Source organism: Athene cunicularia, assembly GCF_003259725.1.
Source record: "Athene cunicularia isolate RWA chromosome 1 unlocalized genomic scaffold, athCun1 chr1_part1, whole genome shotgun sequence".
NCBI classification, from domain to species: Eukaryota; Metazoa; Chordata; class Aves; order Strigiformes; family Strigidae; genus Athene; species Athene cunicularia.
In genome coordinates this window covers 26,644,222-26,668,585 of record NW_020799091.1, presented here as the reverse complement: position 1 = coordinate 26,668,585, position 24,364 = coordinate 26,644,222, and the positions used below count along the sequence as shown (strand labels likewise).

Genomic DNA, 24,364 nt, shown 5'->3' with positions numbered 1-24,364 from the left:
CCCCCCCCCCCCCCCCCTCTAAAGCTTATAATGTACAAGCACTGATCATGGCTTGCCAAACAAAGATGAGCTGATAGTCAAACTCCAGAGTGTTTTCTGGAGTTCTTCGAGCATTTCAGTTCCACTTTCCAGATTCACTCCGCCTTTAACTGGACCGTGTCACATCCTTTTTAGAACAAGTGGTATTAATAATCTTGTTGTGGAGGAATTCCTCTAGGAGGAATGAGACAGAGACTCACCAAAGCTGGTCCTGAGTGGTCTTTCTCTGTGGTAGAAACTGAGGGAAACCAAGGCCATTTTGAAGCAGCAACTTGTTTCCATAGAAATAACTTCCTTTTAAAGTAGAACATAGAGGTTTACACTCAGGAGTAAGCCAATTTTTTCTTTACTCTTCTCTTCTTCCCAACATTCAGTTCATTTCCATAAAGAAAGGCAGAATACATGATAGGAATCGAGACATTGCATCTTAAGGGCAGAAGGATAGAAGATAAGGGATAAAATAAAGTGTAGGTAACTTTGGGCTGCATTCAATTATGGATTCATACACTTTTTAAAGGTGTTTAGAATACAGATATTTTGCCTTGAGGTAGGTTTCTAAACTCACATTGAGATAAACAGATATCTAGGGTGAAACTCATTAGCCTAAATCTAGATGCTTTGCACTGTTAGAGGGTCTGCAAGACCTCTGTATGGACTGGCAGGTATGACAGAGGACTTAGGGGAAACTTGCACTGCTCTGAAGAGGCAGCTGGAGGCCAAGCAAGAAACTGAATAAGGTGATGTATGAGTGGTTAAATCCCTCTCTAAATTGATACTACTAGTGGAGCATGATTCAGTCATTGACCTACAAGTGTCTAGTGCCATTTGAGATGCTCTTGGCTACCCCACTTCCAGCTGCTAGTCCAGGAACGTGTAGCTTTCCCTATTGGCTTTGTGTCATGTCTGACAGTCCCATATATATGTATGTCTTTGCTGCCTTTGGCTTAGGTGAACTTAGATGTGTCCTAGTCATAGACCTATGTTTGTGTATTCTTTAGGATGAGAAAAATATCTTCTAGACTCCATTGATTGTACTGACAAAGGTCTCAATTCAGTTGCCACTGAAGAAGCATCTCCATAGGTTTGATATGCCCTGTGCCATCTGAGGCACCTAAAAATAAAGACCCATGCTGTTCTGGAGCAGGAACTAGTCTCCAGGTGGGCTACCCAGCTGAAATGCAAGTAGTCAAAAAATAAAGAGAAAACCTGGTGATGCTGGAATCTCTCATATCCAGTTGTCCACACCCAACACTCATGGTTGGGAGAAATAGACAGGGTAAAAGCCTTCCCTTTTTTGCTTTTTTTTTTTTTTTTTTTTTTTTTTTTTTTTTTTTCCTGATTTGAACCTTGGTCGCTCATCCTCTGGGATCTCTGGAGCTTCTATCTGAAGGATGTTCTACTTGGTACCTAATACTTGCTTGTATCATCACTGGCTGAAAGAATTAAAATGTAAGAGGGACTGTGTGATCTGGTGGTAAGGGAATCGCCTGGATTATCTGCTTCAGTGAATATTCATTCTTTAAACCCTCCACCTTGACTTGTGGCCAGCCTCAGCCTCACTTAACCATAACCATTAAGGTACAAATTGCACAGGCATGTACCTGTTGCCTTGGATCTCTTTAAATCCCCCTGCAGGTGAATGGTGATGTACGATAAATGATAATAAAGGGCTTTTCAATGAAATAACCAGTTACACACTGTAATTCAACTAGTTCTCAAAGATCATGTTACTCCTCCTACTGCATACGTAAAATAAGATTTAACTCTTGGTTTTCTTAATATCTAGTGCCAACCTGTTCAGACTGTGGAGCCTGTTTACCACTGCTTTATAAAATCTAGTCACAGCAAGTACCTCCAGGGGGGATTTTTGGGGTGTTGGAACTGTTGGGAGCTGCAGTCTCCTGAAAAGCCATGCGTCAGCACCTATTTTGCAGGGCTTTGAAATTGGTGCTGGATCTTTCCTTTCTATGGCAGCAGCTGCCATGGCCCTGTCACTTGTCCTTTTATCAAATGGTTCCCATTAATTCACTTCCATTTAGTAGCAGCTCTGCGTTTGATTTCTCTACATTTCCTACTTCACTCTTTGGGTTTCTCCCAGCCCCCAGACCCATTTTTCTGAAGCCTTTGGTATTGCTTTTTAAAAAGCCCAGGGCCAAATAGAGCAGACAAAGCCATTAGCTTTTGGGTATCAGCATAGCATGTCTGGATGAGGAGATTCCCCCTCTGAGCCTGAAGCATCTCTGTAGTAATGAGCACACCACCTTTGATCAAATGAAAATCAAAGCAGAGTGATGCTTTGTCTGTCAGAATACTCTCATCTGCACACACACACCACCACCACCACCCCCGCTGCGCGTGTGCCTGCAGTCACAGAGATAGCAAAGGCTGTGACTCTCCCATGACACAGCACTTTGCTGTGCTTGACACTGTCAGGCATTTGTAATGCCTTTTTTAGGTGTTCTTTGCCACTGGCCCTGCTCTCCAAGAGCTCTGGGAAGCGGTAGCAGGCAGGTGGCAGCTCTTTGCTGTGGCTGTTCACTGAGGTTGAGTCGAACAGCTGCCAGGCAGCGAGTGCTCATGGTGTAGAGTAACCCAAAATAACAAGAAAAGGTCTCCTCTGAGGGGTGGGGCTTGACAGTCAGCAGGGAGCTAAGCCAAGCTAAATGCATTGAATTAAAACCTGGAGATCAGAACCAGACGGGAAAGGGTGGTGGGGTTTTGCCCTTGGCTGAAAATCCATGAGTACTATTTCCACCATGCTCAAGATGAAGCAGTGTTACTGGAGGCAGGATCTGCAAAGCTGAAGGTTATAGCATTTTATTCTCTCTGTTTTTTTGTTGTTCTGATGTTTCATTTTGCTTTGTTTCTAGAGTCCCTCTAATGTCCTGCTATAGCAATTCTGTGACAGAATCACCTTGACCTTGAGTGAAGCTCTGAACTGACTTGCTGTTTCCCATGCTGTGACCCTTGTGAGGTGGAGTGGGAGGAAATTTGCCCTGGACACTCAGACAAGAGAGTTCCTTATTGAGTACATTCACATTGTAGACAGTTGTACCCTATCTCAAATGATGCACTTTCAGTTCAGGCTCAATAAGGAACCAGTCAAATGTGCCATGTTCAGTGACTACTAACTCAACAGAGCACGGTTGCCCAAAGTGTTGCTCTCATGTTTAAGCCTAATAAAAGCCCAGGTCAGGTGTATGTATGCCTGGGTATCCTGAGGGACAGGTACTAATACCAATGGAAGGTGTTAGTGTGTGATAACATTTCTCTAATGGAAGAACAGCAGAGAAATCAAAGAACAGAGAAATGATGTCAAGAAAAGCAGTAGGAGTGTGACCTTAAAGAAGGGATGCTTCTGGGTGAAGAGCTGAGAGCCGCCAGTATAAAGACATAGACCCTCGCTAACTGAATTGAGGATGGGCTCCCATGGGCATGGGAGCCAGGCTGCCTGGAGCCAGCACAATGCGGCTTCCTCTGCTCCCCTCTTTGCTCTGCGGGGTCCTGCTGCTTTGACCAGGCTCTGCAATTTGTCTGAACCTGTTCTGACCTACTTCTGTCACTCTGCAGTTGCTGCTTGGTTGCAGCTCCTGGAGATTTTCTTGAACAAGGACTTCAGAAGATGTGTTTGGTGAAGTATTTCACATCATGGTTTTTAACCAATTCTTCTTTAACCACATTGTTTGTTGGCTAAGGTACATCTGAAAGCAGCAGACAACTTCACATGCCAGCTCAGTTTTACCGTCACACTGCAGGCTCACTTTTATAGCAGATAAATGCTTTAAAACCATTACATCAAGGAGACTTTTTAAATCACAAGAACTGAAGAGTCAAAGTCCATGCTGCATCTAAAAATTGGTTTGGTTTTGTTTGTAGAGATTACTGTACCTTCAAGTGACAGATGGGAGTGTGAAAACTTTCTATCATCCTTGAAGATTCAGATGGACTAATAGAGAAAAAATGTGAAAGGAAAAAAATCATTAAAATGGTCTTGAAAGGGATGACTTCCAAATTATTGTCTGTCAGCTTCTCCAGATGGCCTGAATATCTGTCAGATGAGCAGTAGTCATTAGCAATGCCTAGCAAAAAAATGGCAAGGTTTATTTTTGGTCAGATCCGAAAATGAAAGGGGAAAAAGTAGAAAATGGGGGGAAAGAAAGGACGAAGATATTTTGAAGAAGATTTTCCTCACTAAAAAGTGACTGTACAAAGGGCAGCATTTGGTTCTGATTTTCTTTTCTCTCTGCAGTACATATATCGTCTGACTCATTCCTTTTATTTTTCTAGGTGGAAATACAAACTGGGTTTTCACAATGACACTGGGATCCTTTCTGCTTTCCAGGCCCCCCACTACAGCAGTGCAGATGCCCTCTAACCGCTGGCCAAGAAGGCCCTTTATGGTGCCCGGGCAGTCCCTTTCACTGCTTTCACAGGAGGATATACAAAAAAGGCATACAATTTCTTGTGCCTGTGTAGAAGGCTCTTAAAATGCCCATAATCAAGGAACAGTTGATTATGGTACAGTTCCCATTTGAAAATGCATATTCTAGCAGCAAGACTCTGAGGCTGAATCAAAAGCTAAGTGCCTCATTTACTGCCATCACTACCTCTCCTTATTGATCAAACTGATGGTTTTCCCCATCAGATTTATCTGAATCATGTGCTTAGGTTTACCCTATGCAAGGCAGAAGGAAGGACACTGGGGAAGGTTTGGCTTCATTTAACAGCCTTTTGAGGATGCAATGATCAAATGGGCTGACAACAAAACAAGAATGAGGTATATAGCAATCAGGGTCACGCTGTGACCTCAGTGAGTGAGAGGAAGAGCTGAGTCTGTAAACCAGTACTTGCTAGTATGAACCGTCAGGACAGTTACAGACAATTAATTTATGGTGTGATGTCTACAGGGGTTATTTAAGGAACATCAGATCTTTGGGTGGAAGCTCCCATGAAAGCCACAGCAGCAGTATTAGGACTGCCCGCCACAGGGATTTGCAAGCTTCCTATTTTGTGCATTGACTTTTGCCAATCCACCTTGGTCCTTCTGAGTGCAGTCATTTTGCCCACGGCAAAATCTGGTTAATGTCTCTTGGTTTAATACTTCTGTATTTATTGTTTGAGACTTGTATATACCCAAGCTATTCTTGGAGATATTAGTAGTGGTTAATATTTTACCTCTTGGAGTAAGCTGATTGCTGCATGCCACAAATCATTGCTTTATCACTTCGAAGATGAAACCTAGATCTGTGCCAAGTCACTAATGTAATTACTGTCCCTTCCCTGCCACATCCACCATATGCAGAACCTGTTATATGCAATTATTTTCAATCACAAGCTCCACTCCAGACAGACAAGATCATCTTTCAAGTGCTAAGTGTTACTAAAATATGATCATGCACTATACCCACAGCAAGAGTGATAGAGAAGGCAGTCTGGGATTACTCTGGGTAGTTTACTATTGAGGCATCCACCCTCTGACCCCCTGGTATGTAGTTTTGCAACTTGTAGGTCTGGGTAGCTCCTCACTTGGCACATAGGCTGTTTTTAGCTCGCTTTTTGAAGGTATCCAGCTCTCTGCATGGACTACACCGAATGGCTAAATGGGACCCTGTTAAATATTGAAGCCAAGCTCTTAATTCCACCTTTGCACTGCTGAAGCTGGCTGCATTAAGTCAGCCCTGGAGCTCTCTCCGCATGCCTCGCTAGCACATCGAGACAGCCGCAGCACTTGCAATAGCAATGTTTCAAGCCAGGAGCCCATGTCATTCCCAAATGCAGAACTGCTCCAGAAGAGCTGGTCCCTGACAGTGCCAGCACCTTCACTGGTGCATGGCATGTCATCCAAAACAGCAGTCAAGAGCCACCAGCGCCTCTGCTGCCAGCTGGCCTCATCCCACTGACTGGCTCCCTTGTACCTCGAAGCTGCAGCCCCTTTTGTGAAGGTGCCGTTTATGGACCTGCACATTTCCTTCCCCTTTCTATTTCTTTTAATGACTGTAGTGGATAATGGAAGATGAAAGATTATGGTAATCAGAGCATGGTGGGGAGGTTTTTTTTTTTTTACTTTCTTAAGAAATGTTATAGACATCCTAAGCATTTGAAGCAGCCGTAAAGATGGGTGTGGTGTCCTGGGTAGCACAGCTGGCTAAATACAGTAACTGTAGGGTAGGCCACGATGTGACTCTTTAGCTACACCAGTAACTGCTCTCTACTGAAGCTGCAAAATTAGTTTACGGATTTCTGCTGGGTTTACAGCCCTTTAATTTAACTTAGATCTTTAAATGGAGGTTGCTGCTGTTCAGAAGGACCTATATTCTCTGTGATTATACAAATTGGCTGTGAGCATGTATGAATTATTAGTGGTAATAGTATGCAGGCTTTTTGCTTTTGCAGGGTCTGATTCACACATTTGGTTGCTTACAAACAGGGGTGAATTGATTATCAGGGAAAGAAGGGGCTGCGGGTGTTTTGCCCAAGTCCTGTTAACACCATGGGCTTTGAGGTACACTCCACACTTCTAGGGCATAAAATAAGGGAGCTGAAATGCCAGTTTCCAACTTCACTTTCCATGCAGACCGAGGTAGTATCAGCCCTGTTGAAGTCATGCAGAATCCTGCTGAAACCAATGGGACATTACACACACACCCTCATACACATGCATACATATCTCAGAGCATAAAGCAAAACCTTTGAATTTTTTTCTTACTGACTAGCAGTCTCTAAGTCTTTGTGGAAGTCTTACACTGAAGGTAAATCCCTGAGCTTAACCCACACCTTGCCTGCAAGAAGTGCTGGGGAACACAACTGCTTAATAGACCTACATAGACCTAAATCCACAACAGGCATATACACACCACTATAGGAAAACATTTGAAGATGAATCAAAACCAGCTGTAAACCAGTGATATCAAAGGAGATGTCAAAACAACAGCTTTAAGACTTGTGGTCAGTTGGTACCTGTGACAAAATTGGTATTTATAGGCAAAAGCCTTTTTGCCAGATGGAAATATAGCCTCATGCTGCTGGCAGCACTTTTGGTCTCTGGCAGGTTTCGTGTTTGATAAATGAACAGTGTGAGCTTGCCCGTGGCTTTATATGTTGTCTTTCACAAGTAAACAGGCTGCCGCTTGTGCTTTGGGGCCATGCAGTGACACCAGCATTAGGCAGCATTTTCCTGTTTGATGTCATCATCACAGTCAGCACAGACTGCGGGCAGAAAAGAAGCTGTGGTGCTCCATGGCTGGTGCTCCATAAATGATAGAGCATCTACCCAACTGGAGAGCCAGCTGTTGCTGGCGTAGGAAGGCTTCTTGACATAGCATGCTAGTTTTCCCTTATTTGGTTTATTTTTAGGAGGCACACCTAATAGTGAGGTGCAGTGAGCTGGTGGATGCTGTGAGCTGGTTATTAGACAGTGTGGACTGGCTTTTAAGGGCAAGCATCCATGCTGGAGTGAGACAGTTGCTCCTCTGGAGCAATTTAACATTACAGTATATTGAATTGCTAATGAATTTTTGACTGAACCCCACAATTTATTTTCACTGAGACTGGGTTTGGGATTTACAGAGATGGCCAGACAGAAATGAGAAAGAGGGTGTGACAGGGGGATGAAGAGGTCTGGCTAAGGAAGGAAATAAGTTGTCAAGGTTTGTGGCCACTGTATCCAGTGTAGCATCGGTGGCAGAGAGAGTGAACAGGTACACGTGTTTGAAAGATGATGAGCTGTGTTTGGAGGGTGGCAGTGGAAAGTGCTGCGAGCAATATCCGTGGGAAAAAACCCAAACAACCTGTTGCTGCAACAAAACCTAAAGAGAGCTGAAAACAAACAGTCCTTTGTGAATGCAATGGGCACTAGACACTCTTGCCACCTGAGGAGAGTAATTGGCAAGTGCTGAGTAAGAGCTTGTTCTGGGTTTGGAGGGGCAGTATTGTTATGCTAATAGTCCTTTCACTTGCCTGCAGTGCTGCTGTTGTGTCTCTCCTGGAAGAATCGGGCAGGAGGCTTTCCCAGGACCTATTTGTGAGGAAGGGCTAGCTACTGTTTCATCCGCTACACCGCAGGCAGATGCGAGCCTGCCTTCCCTCCTACCCCCTGCACACATCTCCCTGCCCCTCGCAATGGAGCCCTCTGAGCATTTGTGAGGTCTCCCAGAGAGTCTGTTCAAGGACAGAAGTTGACTGAAACCAGTCCAGCCAGAGTGGTTCACTTTTGGCCAGAGCAGCTTCTGAGCTGTGGTCTGAGTTGGCACCAGGCAGGTCATGGGCATCACAGCCAGTGTGGGAAGGGGTCAGAACCACAGCAGGACTGGCCAAGGCTGCCACCATCCATCCATCTGTGGGGCTATCTCTGACATCTAGGTGCTCTTCTTCCCTTCTGCAGCCATTCTCATCATCAGTGGTGATGTTCCTCCTTGACCCATTGGGTCCTGCCCATTCCTAGCACACCAGCCATGCGGTCAGTGCTTCACAATGCCCTTCTTGCTTTAACAATTCAAGTGAGAATCAGTCGGGTTTTTTCAGTCTTAAGCTGTCTTTAACAAATGAACACCCAGTTTTGGACTAAGTTCTCTTGTCTGAGAAACATCCTTTCTGAGAATTTAATTAGAAGCAACTCTCATTTACATGGATTCTACCAGCTGCAGTCAGCTCTGCGGCCCTGGGGGAAAAAATCAGATGATACTGTGAAAGTCATTAGCGAGGACATTAGAAGCAACCATATTCAGGTCAGGCAAATTTTTGAAAATACCTAGCATTCATGTGTCCTTAATTGCTTTTCTCCCTTTACAGCTGTTGGGTGAATGCACCATCTGAGAGGGGGCTGCCTCGGGGATTTCTTTTTCAGTATGCAATGTAGATAAGGAGACAGAAGCAGGCGATGACTGCTCAACAAGGAAAGGAAGAAGCAGACTTGCACAGCAGGAAGAAATTTGAACTTAGTGGAGGAGGATCTAAGGAGCTAATATTGGACCTAAACAGGGGCAGATGTGCTTGGGGGAGCAGCAAAGGAGTTGCTGAGCTACTTTGCTAACAGATAAGATGCTAAAAGCATTAAACATCTTTTGAAGAAAGATGAGATACCACTTCTGGACTTCAGTGCCTTGTTCAGGTGTATCTCTGAGCAAGTCAAGAGCATGATTTTTGTATCTTACAGAAGTGTCAGAAATATGAGAAACTTAGGCACCTTGAGGACAGAGACAGTAGAAATGCATAGCTAGCTCCAGACTCTGAGTCAGAATCATTCTCAGGACTCCTGCTAGCCTGGTGTGATGTCCCCCAGTACCTCTGTCACCACACCCAGGGCTTTTCTGCACTAGGAGCATGGCAGCAGAAGCACTCCTTATTCTTATTGTCAAGAGAGGAAAAGTGAGGTGATGTGAGGTCAAGGGACTTGCCCAGAGTCAGACAGTGGCAGCTGAAGGGCTTGAAACCTTCTCACAGTCCTGTGCTCTACCTAACAGGTAAAAGCTGCCGCTGCAAACCCACACTGCCAACTGTTTGAGGGCTTGCTTGCCTTCACAGCCTGCAAAGTGTCAGGCATGCCCAGCCCATTATCTACATAATGATTCATTTCTAATCTTACAAATAAGATCTGACACCAAGGAGGTAACATTTAAATGCTGTAGCATACATTGAAATGTTCTCTCTAGGCTGTCCATGTAAGAATCTTTGCCAGCTACACCCACTTTTTGGCAGCTGCTGCGGTGACAGCTGAGAATGCAATATGATAAAAATGCCACTTCTGCAAGATAATCATGGCCCATTGGGTGATTCCCAGCAAGATCTCTTGAAGGGAAAGACTTAGCCAAAACACATCTGTTTGGGGCAGCATGAGGGTTGGAGAAAGCAAAGCATGTTGTGAATGATAAGTCAAGCATGATAGGTAAATGGCTCAAGACTGCAGTTTTAGCTGAAATGATTTGAGAAAACTTTGTGGAGTGTGTACCTGTGGTGTGAATTGATCAGGTGACATGAAACCATTTTGAAAGGGTGAAAAACAAAGGAAAATGACAATAGATTAGCACAACTGTCAGTTTATTTTTCCTTCTAGAAACTTGATAGACCCTGGTTAACTGTTGTTTTAATTCATCAGAAACAATGAGCTTGTAAATGCTGTCATTAACACAGTTTCTATTTAACCCTGCATCGAGTTTTCCAAACAGTATATGTAGTTCTGCAGAGTAGGAGAGGAGTGTAAGAGCTCTCAGGTAGAACAGCTTAGGGTAGCTTCTGGTGCTGAACCACCAAGACTGCCTCCAGCCCACATACCGGCTGTAAAACAGCACAGCAAAATGCAGCAGTAGAAGTCCAAATGAATTTTTTTTTTTTTTTTTTTTAGTTGTTTTTGGGAGAAGAAGAGGGTTGTTTTTTTTTCTCTGAGCTTCCCAAATTGCAGTTTGACACTTTGATTCCCAAGTGGCAGCCTGTGTTTAAGAAAATGGCAATTGCTTGTATAAACTCGTATTTTCTTTTCTCTCCATAGGTTTGTTGATCGGCTCTGGTTGTGCCCTCTATCCTCTTGGATGGGACAGTGAAGAGGTCAGACAAACGTGCGGTAACCTTTCCAACCAGTTTGAATTAGGTGAGTCATCATCAGAACATCTCAGCCACGTTAGACTCTTCTGTGTTGTCCATAAAAGCAAATGAGGATGTGAGCACAATCGTGGAGAAGCAACCCAGTTGTGTGGTAGGGTATTCATATTGCATCATTCTGGTATGGTGCTAAGGCAGGGGATTTCAGATAGATTTGCTGGTCATATTTTCCACAACATCAGTAAAAAAGAAAATGAAGGAATGTATGTATGTATGTATGTATGTATATATTTAAGACATCAGATTTAATAGGCTTGCAATACAGGAGCTAAAACTCCTGGAGATCTTGACAAATTAGGCACAGACATCATGTCACAGCACAGTGACATACACAGCTCAGTGTAATTCACAATGAGTGCAATTAGCTGTCTTTGACATCTGGCATGTTTATGATCTGCTAGCCTGGGCCTAAAGAGTATGGTTTTGGTGACTCGCATACTTGGGAAACTGGTAAATAGCACTTGCTCCCTATGTCAGCCTTCTTCCAAACAAGCCGCTGGTCTTACTGTTGATGCCTTCACTGACTGCTGATTGAGACCCAGGGATGCAGTATGGGGTGAACCACCTCTAGAGAAGGCTCTGAAAAACAAGGGGCCAGCAGCAACCTAAGGATTAATTAGTGTGGATGATCAAGATCTTGTGTTTGAATGCACATCCAGGTCCTTGTTTAGCTAGAAGGGTCAATGCAGCTGCTAATACTCTGTAATGCTCTCTGATCCTGTGCCACTTGAGGAAGAGCAGGATCTGCAAACCTCTTGAAGGAGCAGGAGAGACTGGGCACCCTGGCTCTTTGCAGGCTTGAGAGCTCCCACTCCCAAGCATGGACAGACAGTTCCCCATTCCAGCCCCTGTGAGCTAAACCTTTTGGTTAGTGTTAAAAATCCTTTCCATAGATGTGTGTGCAGGGCTTGTGGTAGCCTAGCTGTAATCCCAGTGCAAAGAACAGCGGACGAAAAAGGTCTCCTAGGGTTAAACACAGACCTGCTGCAATATCTTTTATTTTGCACTCCTATTTCTGTCAGGTTTCAGGAGTACAGAGTTTTGTTTCCATCCCAGAGATGTTTCTTGTGAAGATATGCAAATGAATTTAAGTTGAAAAGTAAAAAAATATTGCTTTGGGAGAGATGTTCCAGGTCATCCTCCCTTACACCATTCTTGTGGTGTTTTGGATCTGGCATGGGACCAGAAATTCTCATTACCAATATTGGCACCCATCTCTACCACTGCCACTGATGTTATCAGGAGCCACTAATGGCATTGCCCAAGGGATGTGTAACATGCTCCAGAAGCTTTACCTTGTTATACTGAACTCTAATATCCTTCTGTGCTATTGATATTAAATTTTCTTTTCAGTGAAGTATAAAAAGTTCCTGTGACTTTTTTATTCACCTAATAAATGAAAGATATGAACCCAAAGGAGAAAGAGCAATGAGAATAGAAATGCAGAGTTAACTAGCAGAAAAAACATGTCCCAGAACTAAGATTCCCAGCTCCATAGAAAGGTCTCTCAAAGGATGGCAAAACACTGCAGTAACTGTTGCAGGGAACAGTTGGGTTTATTGCTGCCAGTGGTCAGTTCTGTGCAGAAGCCTGAAGTTCCCAGCCAGTCCATTTAGCAGCACCCCCATTTGAAAGGCCAGCTAAAGTCCCTTGCTGGTGCATGTGAGCAGCTCTGCTCCTGTGATTCCTGCTTGTGTCTCCTGACAGCCTGCTTGTTCCCAGGCTTCAGTCATTGTTCTCCCCAGAGTACAGAAAAGTGTTACCTTTCTGGGTTATTTCTCTGCAAACTTACAAGAAGGTGGGTGTCATGCCAGTCTGAGCTCCCTTGAAGACAGCACTTAAGCAGTTACAAACTGTGACCTTAAACACAGTCATATCCACAATCAGAGCAGAGTCTCTGAGACCACCTTTGCCATCTCAGTCTTGAGTCATGAGTCAGATATTTGCATAAATTTAATCACTTTGCCATTAAAGTCAGTGAAGAAACGCATGCGAAAAATTTCAGCTGACAGCTTTCCTTCCGGGTGCGCATAAGGACCATGACATGTATTACATTAGCTGTGAAGGCATGTACTCTTACTGTATTTTCTGGACCTTGGAGCATGCAAGGCATGTGTTACGCATGCCTAGGCTTGACGGGGGTGCTGGTCTCACCGATCTGCTGCAATCATATGTTAACACATTAATTAACAGATTATAATGAGAACTGAAATTTGCTGTAGTGATTTCCACCAGGCAGCTCTGCCACTAAACATCTCTTTTCCACATACATTGGCAGTGAATTTGCTTTGATTTTTTTTTTTTTTTTTTTTTATTTAATATCAGTGCCTGGTTGATGCTGTGTCATCTGTAAAGAAGAGGTACTGTCTGAGGGTCATGTGATATCCACACTGCTCCTCGTCCTTCATAAATACCTCTTGGTTGGTGATAACCCAAAGCCTCTAGTCTTTTCTGAATCATTAGAGACTGGCTTAACTCATCATAGCCTACAGGCCAAAAATGATGTTTCAAAGACTTAATCTCACTAAGTCTCAAGACAAATTTAAGTAATTATTGCTTTCATTTGAATATTTAACTTGATTAAGCCACAACGATATGCTTTCTATTCCTGAATCTGTGAAATGAGTTGTTCAAGAACCACGTATATACATGCTGCATTCAAAATCAGAAAAGCTGAGCTGCTGTGAGCTCTGCACAGGTTTGCTGATGGGAAAAATGGTGGTAGTGGGAGTACTGGTCCTGCATCTCCTGCTGCTGGGGGTGCTGGTGAAGATGTTGCTGAGAGTCTAATTCAGCACATGTGATTACCCTCAAAGAAGAGGGTGTTCAAAGGGATGCTGATCAGCAGACAGCGTCCAGCCTCCTCTTTGAGGAGGGCAGAGCAACTGTTGCAGCTTGGGCCATAGGGAATATGTGTGTGCGATTTGAAAAAGACGGTCAAAGCACACCAGGTTTGACCACGGAGACAGCAAAGATGGAGTTTCAGCACTGAGATTTGCTCTGGACTTGAAAAAGGTGAGGGGAAGAAGTGGTTGAGGTTGAAGGTAGAAAAGATAAGCCAGGAGCTACATTCTACTTTACAGGAAGATGAGAAGGGCAAGAGACAGGTGCAGAGGCGGGACTGCAAGAACATACTTGAGAAGCAGCTGAATTGTGCACTGTGAAATGTCATGTTAACCAGAAATATTCCAGAATTATAAATTAAATGAAATGTTTTGCTTTACCAAAACAAGACAACCCCCCACCTCCCATAACATGGTAATAACTAGGTAGAATAAATAAATAGCAATGCTAAGAACCCATTAAAAAGCCTAATCCTTTGTGGGTGTACTAGATAAGAAGTGCTTCTCCATGTCTTCAGGCATTCTGAAAAGGCATTAGACTAATAGACACTCCAAATAGTGCTGAGATAGCCCATATTGTGGAGAGGGACACCCTCACTCTACCCTGCCAAACACACACATTTCTGTGTACATTCCAAAGGAATATTTAAAGAAGATGCAGGAAAAATAACCCTGCCTTTAATTTATGTATAAGTGGACTTGGATATTCTTTTCTAGAAAACCTGAGCCAACATTGTGAAATGCCCAGCAGTTTGCTGCTCTCTTTAAAAATAGATATTTATTAGTTTTTTATTAAGTGAACTATGTCCAAAGGGTTTACTTAAACATTTATGTATTTAATTGGGCTAATTTTTTTCAATCAAATGGAAGTGGTTATACAACACCATCTCTACAAACAGTTCTTCAGCTGAAGATACCCTGCCAAGGACAACCCCATTTGTTGATTAAATTACATTCAATAGATGAACTGTTTTGCTAATGAGGATGGGGATTAACCTCCATAAATAGACAGACTCGTGCACCTGTAGAGGGACCTGCTCTCTGCTTTTCTGTAGCAATCTGGTTTTCTATCATCAAAAAAAGCACAGGGATAGCTTAGGGCTTTGACAAGCCAACTCTGGCAAATCTTGTTGTGGGGTTAAGGCCATGATAGTTCTCTGTCATGTTCTTCTGCTTGAGACTCCCAGGTCCCTAGCATGGGGGACCCCAGGACCTGCATGGAGGTCTTGGGGCCCCGGTCTGTATTGCGGCAACCCATCTCAGGTCACAGGTGGAGCAAAATTCCCACCAGAACACAGACTATGAAGTGGAGCAGTCTTCTGCTGCTAGTTTTAGGGTGGCAGTTCCTAGAAGTAGGGCCATATAAATGAATGGATGCAAGAGAGAGAGATGTTTATGTTTTAAACCAGCACAGTTCTTTGCTTAGTGACCGAGACAAAGTCCTGAGTTTAATTTGGCCACAGTCTAATGCCTGAGATGAAGATTGGAATTATAAACTAGCAGTGCTTAAAGGAACTGCCTTTCACTTTTACTGAATGTCTGAGAATGGATCAAAATCATCTTAATCTCTTGTCACTATGCAAGCTGTTATTGTTATGCTGCATTATTTACAACCTGGAGTTGCCTGTGGGCCTATTCAGGACAGCACTGACGTGGCAAGTGGTACAGAGCTTCTGACTGAAGGCTGTGAAAGTGAGCCAGATCTACACAATCCTGTGGTCTGTAAAAGGAATTAGCAGACAATTTCCCAAAGGCAAGCATCTTTATAGCATATCACATAGCACACATTCAGTTTTGCTGAGCTGAAGGCACTAATGCTATTGTGTTTTCATTCCATACCACACAAGAACAGCTGAAAAATTAGTGGTTTAGCAGGAAATTCATTAAAGTGAGGCACCCTGCATTAAGGTGAGAGGATGCATTAAAATGAAGACTGCACCAGACATTTGCAAAAACTTAAACATTTTGCAAAACTTAAACTGTGTGAAGAAGTCTTCTGAATTTGTAAGCCTTTTTTAAAGGGAAATGTGAGTGTATACGTGTGAATACATTAGTATTGGTTCTGAATGTCTAAAATCAATATGATAATTCACTTCAGGCTATTAATTTCCCTAGATGTGCATGTGGAGACTGCTCAGTTGTTGAATGCTCATTTCTGTTGTGATGGGTACAGAGGCAGCTAAATCCAACAGAAGGTCCCAGAGAGGATAGGGCATGCTCAGTTTAACTCACAAAATCGAGCCTCAGTTGGCATCTGGTGAAACAATACACAAACGATACCTAAGAGCCTGAACAGCAAAATGGTTATCTAGAATAAGATTGATTTATCTAAACCTAGATGACTCATACCATTGTAGGTGCCCTAGGAAATTTCATCTGGCCTCCAGCTGCCACTTCGCTACCATCAGATGTATAAAATGATATTATGTACTTGCCTTATTAACTGGAAAGAATGAAGACACTAAATTTAAGATAAACTCCAATTTTTAAGTTGAACTACTTGGAAAAAAAATTGTCTTCCTTTGAGGAAATATGGCATGTTTAGGCAGTTTGGACTCCACCTGGATGATCAATGCTTCAGAAATTTTCACAACTTCACAACATTTTGTGAGAGATTACTTTTTAAGTCATACATTTCCTACCAAGAACCTGCTTTTTTATCTGCTGGGTGATCATTTGTGGTAAGAAGCATCCTACAAACATGGGTTGGTGTTTGTTGTCTGTAACTACCTTCAGAGCTCATCTTTTGAGTTTCACGATGCTTTTCTTTGCTCTTAAAGGCAGTGAAAATCACACGTCTGGCAGCAAGGGCTTGCATGGCTCAGGGGAGGCCATCGGAGCACTGTGCCCTGCCTACCCACCTGGCAACTGCTGCCGCAGACTGCCTGAAGTGTATTTTATGGTTGTTTGAGTTCATGCCATCATTATGAGGCTGGGAGCGGTCTTCTGCTTGTTTCTTTTGCAAGTCCTTCTAGATCTTCTCCAGTTGTTTAATGTTCTCTGGCTGTCACACTCTATCACTACCTGTCATGCACAGAGGCATCCTAGGTCTGGGGGCCCAGCTGCAGCAGCAACCAAAGCAGTTGGCTCCAAATGCACACCTTTGCCTGCCCTCTGTGACTGTCCATCCATATGTGAACTGCTGTGAAAGGGCTCTCCTGGCCAAAGGGACTGTCTGGAGAGCAACTTGAAAGGCTGGCTGCCATCCGGAACTAAACAAGCAGCTGAATTGCCCTCAAAAGCTCTCAGTAACTTCTCTGTTGAGGAATATTTGTTTCCAAATATCATTATTATTAAGGTTCCCCTTTGCCACTTTTAGAGGGCTTGAAATTCTTAAAGAGAACTGTTGACTTGATAATTACTTTTGCTGTAGAAATATTAGAGTAAATGATCTTTAAAGCACTTTAAAAGCAAACAGTGCAGTTACTAAAACGACAATAAAAAAACCCCACAGAAAGCAGTGAATATAAAAAAAGCTTTGTCAACTAGTTCATTTGCCTTAGGTGGCATCATTTCAGCATCTGTCTGAATGTTGACATACAGTGCCAAAACGATCAAGAAAACAATTTAGAGGGTAGGGCAATTTATTAGAATCCTATTAAAGGCAAAGGCTTCAAAGCTGTATTTTTCTACAAGCAATCTATCTCACAAAGCCAGTTTTCTTGTTGGCAGATCCTCTGGAAACAGCTCAGATATTTTACTGGTGCAGTTTTTTGGCTGGGGCTGAGCACAGTCTTTACGAGTGTACCTGAGCTGCAGCTACTCAGTTCTTAGATAAATGGAGTCAGCCTATGTGCTAGTAAAGAAAGTGTTTCATCAAGAAACATTTCCTCCTTAGTGATACCCAGATAACTTCCATTCTTAAATATTCGTATGCCTTTGGTGACTGTATCAAAGTCCACATATTTTCTGTCTAACATGAGGCACTTACCTTTGTTGCCAGTTATAACATGGTCATGCAAGGACCCTCTGCAGTGAATACAGATAAGCAGGAGCATCCAGAAAGGGACTCAGACCACCTGGGAGCAAGTACCTGGTGCTCCTCATTACTTGAAAAGGACAGCTAAACTGTTTGTTTGTAATCCCTTCATAATTAAAGAGAGAAAAATAGGTGCTGCTAGAGTAGGATTCTCCTGCTGCACTTCAGATATCTAACTTAAGATGAAATGCAACACAGTTCTATAAGTGACTTTTTCTCCTCATCTCCAGAGGGAGTCTGGGGGACTAGTCCAGTGTAAATCTCTGCACTGTGGATGTCCAAAGAGAGGTGAAATTAATTTCACTTCTTGCAATATGTGAGCTTTCTGCAGACTCCTTCCAGGAGACTGGGAGACCTCCTCATTATCAGAACATAAGCTATTTGCTCTTCGGAATTTGAGCACTGTAATTGACACAAGATAATGGTTTCTCCTTCATCATTCCATGATAAATGCACATGTACAACAAATTTGAGGTTTGATTAAACAAAATGATGTCATCCTCCACAGAACGGAAGATTTGGTAATATGAGTGAGTACATACAGCAGGACTGAAGAATTTCAGGTTGGCACTTCTTTTTCCACCTTTTTACAATTCTGAACTGTATAAGATTTTATGCATTTAATTACAGACCAAAATACCCACACAATTTCTTTGACCAGTTATAAATAACCAAAATAACTTGATCTATGCATGCATAAGAATTCATATATTTTTTTAAAAAAAGAGAAATCCACTGAAAAAGTCACATCCATGCTACAAAGAAGCCAGCTTCACTGACGCTATTTGTTTGGGTGCAGTTTTACCTTATATAGTGTTCTTTCTTTGTTTCACATAACTACTTTAATCTTTTCTGGATGCATTCCAAGTTTTAACTTCTTTTCCTGCTTTTGTAGATGAGTTCACATGAGGGCTTTTCGTTGTAACTGTGTCAAGAAAAAAAGTCTTCATCTTTTTAGTTTATCTTGGCTATAATTGTGCCTTCTTATTAATTAGCTGATTATCTTTTACATTCATTTGTGGCTTTTATATCTCCAGATCCCTGTGTGTCCCTTAACATCACACTGCTCACTTTTTTCTCTGATTACTTTTCCAACACCCTGATTGATTACATGAATTCACATTCCCTGTAGTACTGGACTCTCCTGTGAACCTTTTAATTAGAGTTCCTGCACAGCTTTTTGCAAGTAGGAATTTTAGGTTTTATTTTTGAAGGTATATAATTTTCATTCTTCAGACCAGCTAATTCTGAAACCTTTTTTCCTTCATCTTGGAAAACAGGCTCTACTTAAGGCTAAATTATTTGTTTGCCAAATACCCCAAGCTGCAAGCCCAGGATAGCCGTAACATTAGCAGCAAAGAAGGTAAAAATCTTTAGAATCATAGAATGGTTTGGGTTGGAAGGGACCTTGAAGATCATCTAGTTCCAACCCCCCTGCCATGCGTAGGGACACCTTCCACTAGCCCAGGTTGCTCAAAGCCCCGTCCAACCTGGCCTTGAGCACTGCCAAGGAGGGGGCAGCCACAGCTTCTCTGGGCAACCTGTGCCAGTGTCTCGCCACCTTCACAATAAAGAACTTCTTCCTTCTGTCTAATCTAAATCTACCCTCTTTGAGTTTAAAAGCATTACCTCTCATGCTATCACTACACTCCTTGGTAAAGAGTCCCTCCCCATCTTTCCTGTAGCCCCCTTTAAGTACTGTAAGGCTGCTATAAGGTGTCCCTGGAGCCTTCTCCAGGCTGAACAACCCCAACTCTGTCAGCCTGTACTCAGGGGAGGTGCTCCAGCCCCTCATCATCTTCATGGCTTCCTCAGGACTCACTCCAACAGGTCCATGTCCTTCTTATGTTGGGAGCCCCAGAGCTGTGTAACTCTGTGGGGTCTCATGAGAGCAGACCAGAGGGGCAGTATCTCCTTCGACCTGCTGCTGGTCACACTTCTTTTGACGCAGCCTGGAATACAGTTGGCTTTCTGAGCTGCAAATGCACATTACTGGATCATGTTGAGCTTCTTGTCAACCAACACCCCCAAGTCCTTCTCTACAGGGCTGCTCTCAATCCACTCATCACCCAGCCTGTATTTGTGCTTGGGACTGCCTTGACCCAAATGAAGGACCTTGCTCTTGGCCTTGTTGAACTTCATGAGGTTTGCACAGGCTCACCTCTCAAGCCTGTGAAGGTCCCTCTGGATGTCACATCCCTTCCCTCTAGTGTGTCAACTGCACCGCACAGCTTGGTGTCATTGACAGACTTGCTGAGGGTGCACTCAATCCCACTGTCCATGTTGCAAACAAAGATGTTAAACAGCACCAATCCCAGTACTGATCCCTCAAGAACACCGCTTGTCACTGCTGTTCACTTGGACATCAAGCTGTCGACTGCAACTCTTTGAGTGTGACCATCCAGCCAATTCCTTATTCACTCAGTGCTCCATCCATCAAATCCATGTGTCTCCAATTTATAGACAAGGATATGTGCAACAGTGTCAGATGTTTTGCACAAATCCAGGAAGATGACATTAGTTGCTCTTCTCTTATCCAGTGCTGTAACCCCGTCGTATAAGGCCCCCAGATTTGTCAGGCATGATTTGCTCTCAGTGAAGCAATGTCGGCTGTCACCAATCACCCCCTTATTTTCCATGTGCCCTAGCATAGTTTCCAGGAGGATCCGCTCCATGATATTGCTGATCACAGAGGTGAAACTGACTGGCCTGTAGTTCCTTGTATCTTCCTTTTTTTTCCCTTTTTAAAAATAAGGGTTATGTTTCCCCTTTTCCAATTAGCGGGAACTTCAGCAGACCACCACAGTTTCTTGAATATGATGGATAGTGGCTTAGCCACTTCATCCACCATTTCCCTCAGGACCTGCAGATGCATCTCATCAGGTCCCATGGACTTGTGCACCTTCAGGTTCCTTAAACGGTCTTGAAACTATCTTCTCCTGCAGTGGGCAGTTCTTCATTCTCCCAGTCCCTGCTTTTGTCTTCTGTGACTTGGGTGGTGAGGCTGGAACACTTGCTGGTGAAGACTGAGGCAAAAAAAGTGGTTGAGTACCTCAGCCTTCTCCATGTCCTGGGTAACCAGGTGTCCCATTTCCTTCTGGAGAGGGCCCACATTTTCCCTAGTCTTCCTTCTATCACTGAAATACCTATAGAAGCTTTTCTCATTGCCTTTGATGTTTCTGGCCAGATTTAATAATTCTAAAAGGGCTTTGGCATTCCTAACTTGATCCTTGTTTGCTCAAACAGTTTCTCTGTATTCCTCTCAGGCTACCTGTCCTTGTTTCCACTGTCTGTAGGCTTCCTTTCTGTATTTGAGTTCATCCAGGAGCTCCTTGTTCATCCATGCAGGCCTCCTGGTGTTTTTGCCTCGTTTCCTCTTTGTTAGGACACATCACTCCTGAGTTTGGAGGAGGTTATCCTGGAATATCAACCAGCTTTTATGAGCCTTCCATGTGATTTATCCCATGGTACTCTACCAAGGAGATCCCTGAAGAGGCCAAAGTTTTCTCTTCAATGTCCAGGGTAGCAAGCTTGCTGTGCACCCTCCTTGCTGCCCTAAGGATCTTGAACTTCACCGTTTCATGGTCACTGCAGCCAAGGCTGCCCTTGACCTTCACATTCCCCATCATCCCTCCTTGTTGGTGAGAACAGTGTCCATCATAGCACCTCTCCTCATTGGCTCCTCTGTCACTTGGAGAAGGAATTTATCATCATTGTGTTCCAGGAACCTCCTGGATTGCTTATGCTCTGCTGTGATGTCCCTCCAACAACAGGGTGCTTGAAGTTCCCGTGAGGACCAGGGCTTGTGAATGTGAGGCTGCTCCTATCTGTCTATAGGGGGCATCATCCGCTCGGTCTTCCTGGCTGGGTGTCCTGTTGCAGACCCCCACTATAACGTCTCCTATCCCTGACTTCCCTTTAATCTTCATCACTCCCCAGGCAGAGCTCCATGCTGGTCATTGACATAGAGGATGACACCCCCTCCTCATCTCCCCTGCCTGTCCTTCCTGAAGAGCCTTTATCCTTCCACTCCAGCACTCCAGTCATAGGAGTCATCCCACCATGTCTCCACGATGCCAGTAAGATCGTAGCCCTGCAGGTGTGCACATATCTCTAATTCCTCTTATTTATTCCCCATGCTATGTGTGTTTGCATAGAGGCATTCAAGCTGGGCTCCCAGTGAAGCTGACCTACTGGCTTGAGTTGCTTTGTGCTGCTCTTCAGGTGCTCTCCTGCTGACCTGTGATCCCTCTCCAGGATATGGGCATCTACTGCTGTCACCGACATCAAACTGGTAGTAGCAGGATGGATTGAGGTTCTCCTCTCCTGGCAACTTTAGTTTAAAGCTCTCTTCACTAGATTGGTGAGCCTATGACCAAAGATGCCTATGACCCCTTCTCTGACAGATGGACTCCATTAGCCCCCAGTAGATCAGGTTTCTCTAGATAAATTTTAATATCTTAAGTCTTAGAAGTAACAGGATTGCATCCACAAGACTTTCGTATCTTGATATTTGTTCATAAGTGTCAATTATTGGTTATTTAGATGAAAATCATATGTTACTTCTAGGACTTTGATAATCATTTATAAGACATTATGAGTAGAAATTCTGGTAAAATTCTGTTTTGGCAACTGGATCCCGGCACAGCTCCACAGTATATCAAGTATCCATAGATTTTCTGTTGCCAAATTTCAGTCACTCCCAAATTTGTTTTAATCTTTATTTGCCTTATATATTGAAGACGAGTGAGGGAGCTAGCGGGGACATATCCTGGACTTAAAGATCACGTTAGAAATCAGGAAAAGGCATGGAAGTGTTTTTTTTAATAAGCCCATCTATCATAGCAAAACTACCCTTCCACATTCTTTGATTTCTTTCGATTTAGCAAATATTGTCTTATGTTCTATGGGACTCTTTTCTGCTGAATCTTCTTTTGATAGTGTCCTCACTCACCTTGCTTTTGTCCTCTATCCTTGGGGACTGCAATTTCTTTCAATCCTTTTACAAAAGAGAGGAGTGTAATGTTTCCACACTTTCCTTCTTTCATTTGCTTGGAAAATGGTTATCCTTTCCTATAGCTGCAAGGTCTGTTATTCTATGATTTCAGTTCATCCTGACCCTCCCTTGCTGCCAATCCCGGTAAAACAAATGTTAAAAAATTTTTCTAATGGCTGGCTACCAATTTACCTGAGCTGGCTTGGACAGTCCTGCTTCACTGAGCAATGAAGAGCTCCAATTCTTCACACTCTCCTTTACCAGAAAAAAAAAAAAAAAAAAAAAAAAAAAAAAAAAAAAAAAAGGGGGGAGGGGATCCAGAACAAACAAAATGCTGAAGCCACAGCTTTTCCCTCCATAGTGACCTGTCAGGTAAAGGCTGATTTGTTAAAAGCAACTCCAGTTCTGTGCAGAGAAGGAAGCTGCTGTGATGTATGTCATGTCTATCAGCTAGAAGAGTACTTTGGCTGCTGGGGAATTTACTTTGGCATGAAACCAGATTCAGTCCATTTTCTGAGCAAGAACATGCATTTTCTGAGCAAGAACATGTACACATTCTTGCACGTACCTCCACGCCCTCAGTGTGCTGGCACACTTCTACCTGTATTTATGTATTTCTCTATATCCTTGAGGAAAGCAACGGCTTTTGTGTCTTTGTGTGTGCATGAAAATTTACATAGTTTCAATAATTGTTTTAATTCTATCAAGTAATTAGATGGTCTTGCTCTTCATTTTAGAGTTTTGACATTGAAAAAAATGGGAAACTGCAATGCAGCGTTTCTAATCTTTAATATGATGGATTCAATGAAAACAAACTGCTCTACTTGATGGTTGGGTTTAAGCCCCAATTCTACAAAACTCTTAACCATTTGCTTACCTCTGAATACCTGACGGGTATAAAATTTGAACATGACAAAGGGTCCTTCTGTGGTACCCATTATTATAATATAAAAATATAAAGCTAGAAAGCAAAGTCTGTCTTCTCTAGCATAACATTTCTATAGGTATATTTCTTTTCATTTCATATTACATTTAATTACTTATCAACCCTGCTTTTTATAAAGCTTCCTGTTCCTTTTAAATTTGGTGTTTAATATCAAAGTGAAGCAGAAGTAATTTTACAGTTTAAACTGTTAACTAGATTACCCAATTATTGTCAACCAGCAATCTTTCTTTAGGATGCAGTAGATTAAAATAGGTCATAGATGTAGTGAAATGAGAACAGCAGAGCAGATACATTAACTCCAAAATATTTTTTCTCCTTGTGCAATACAGGATTATAAAAGGAGTAGCCTTGTTTCATTTTGACATGTGACTGTGATGTGTAGGCAAACATTCATTGCACTGAGATGGATTCTCTCTGGCCTTATAGCTATACTTAGCTATGGACTCACCTATACTTACAATGAGAATTATAGCTAAGTCCTATACCCTCAGACACCTTCCCCACTGCAGGCTTTTCTTCAGCAAAATAGCTTGAAATGCTGCTCTGCTCAGCATCATCCAAGTACAGATCAAGCTATTTTATCCAAGGCCTCCCGTTGCTCCTGACTCAGGCTGGAAATAATGGTCAGGTTTATTGCTGTGTTATTATTGCTCTAAGGTCATGCTCCTGGCTCTTTCATCCATTCTTTCATTTATTCATCTTGACCCAACTCACACTTGTGAACTACATTCCATTTGTTAGATGAAGAGGCTGCCTGCCATCCCTCAGAGCATTAAGTAGGGCAGTGGTCCTTAGGGTAAATGAAGCATAGTATGATGAACTAAATATTATTCTCTTCAGTCAAGACTGAATGCGCATGTTAAATCTGTTGAGCACATCTCTGACACTGATTTAACAGTGCTTTCTTCTTAACATGTATCATGTACACTATCCCTCTCTAACACTGATAAGGCACAAAAGTTGAAATCACA

The 24,364-nt window shown here is 43.0% G+C and overlaps 1 protein-coding gene across 1 annotated transcript in view; it reads left to right on the top strand.

The window, feature by feature from the left end:
- The window catches only part of LHFPL6 (LHFPL tetraspan subfamily member 6), a 144,012-nt gene that overhangs the window by 115,278 nt on the left and 4,370 nt on the right, over nucleotides 1-24,364 (top strand). Inside the window, exon 2 of the mRNA XM_026859571.1 lies at nucleotides 10,520-10,618. Within this exon, the coding sequence (XP_026715372.1) occupies nucleotides 10,520-10,618 (99 nt within the window). The remainder of the gene's footprint in view (nucleotides 1-10,519; nucleotides 10,619-24,364) is intronic.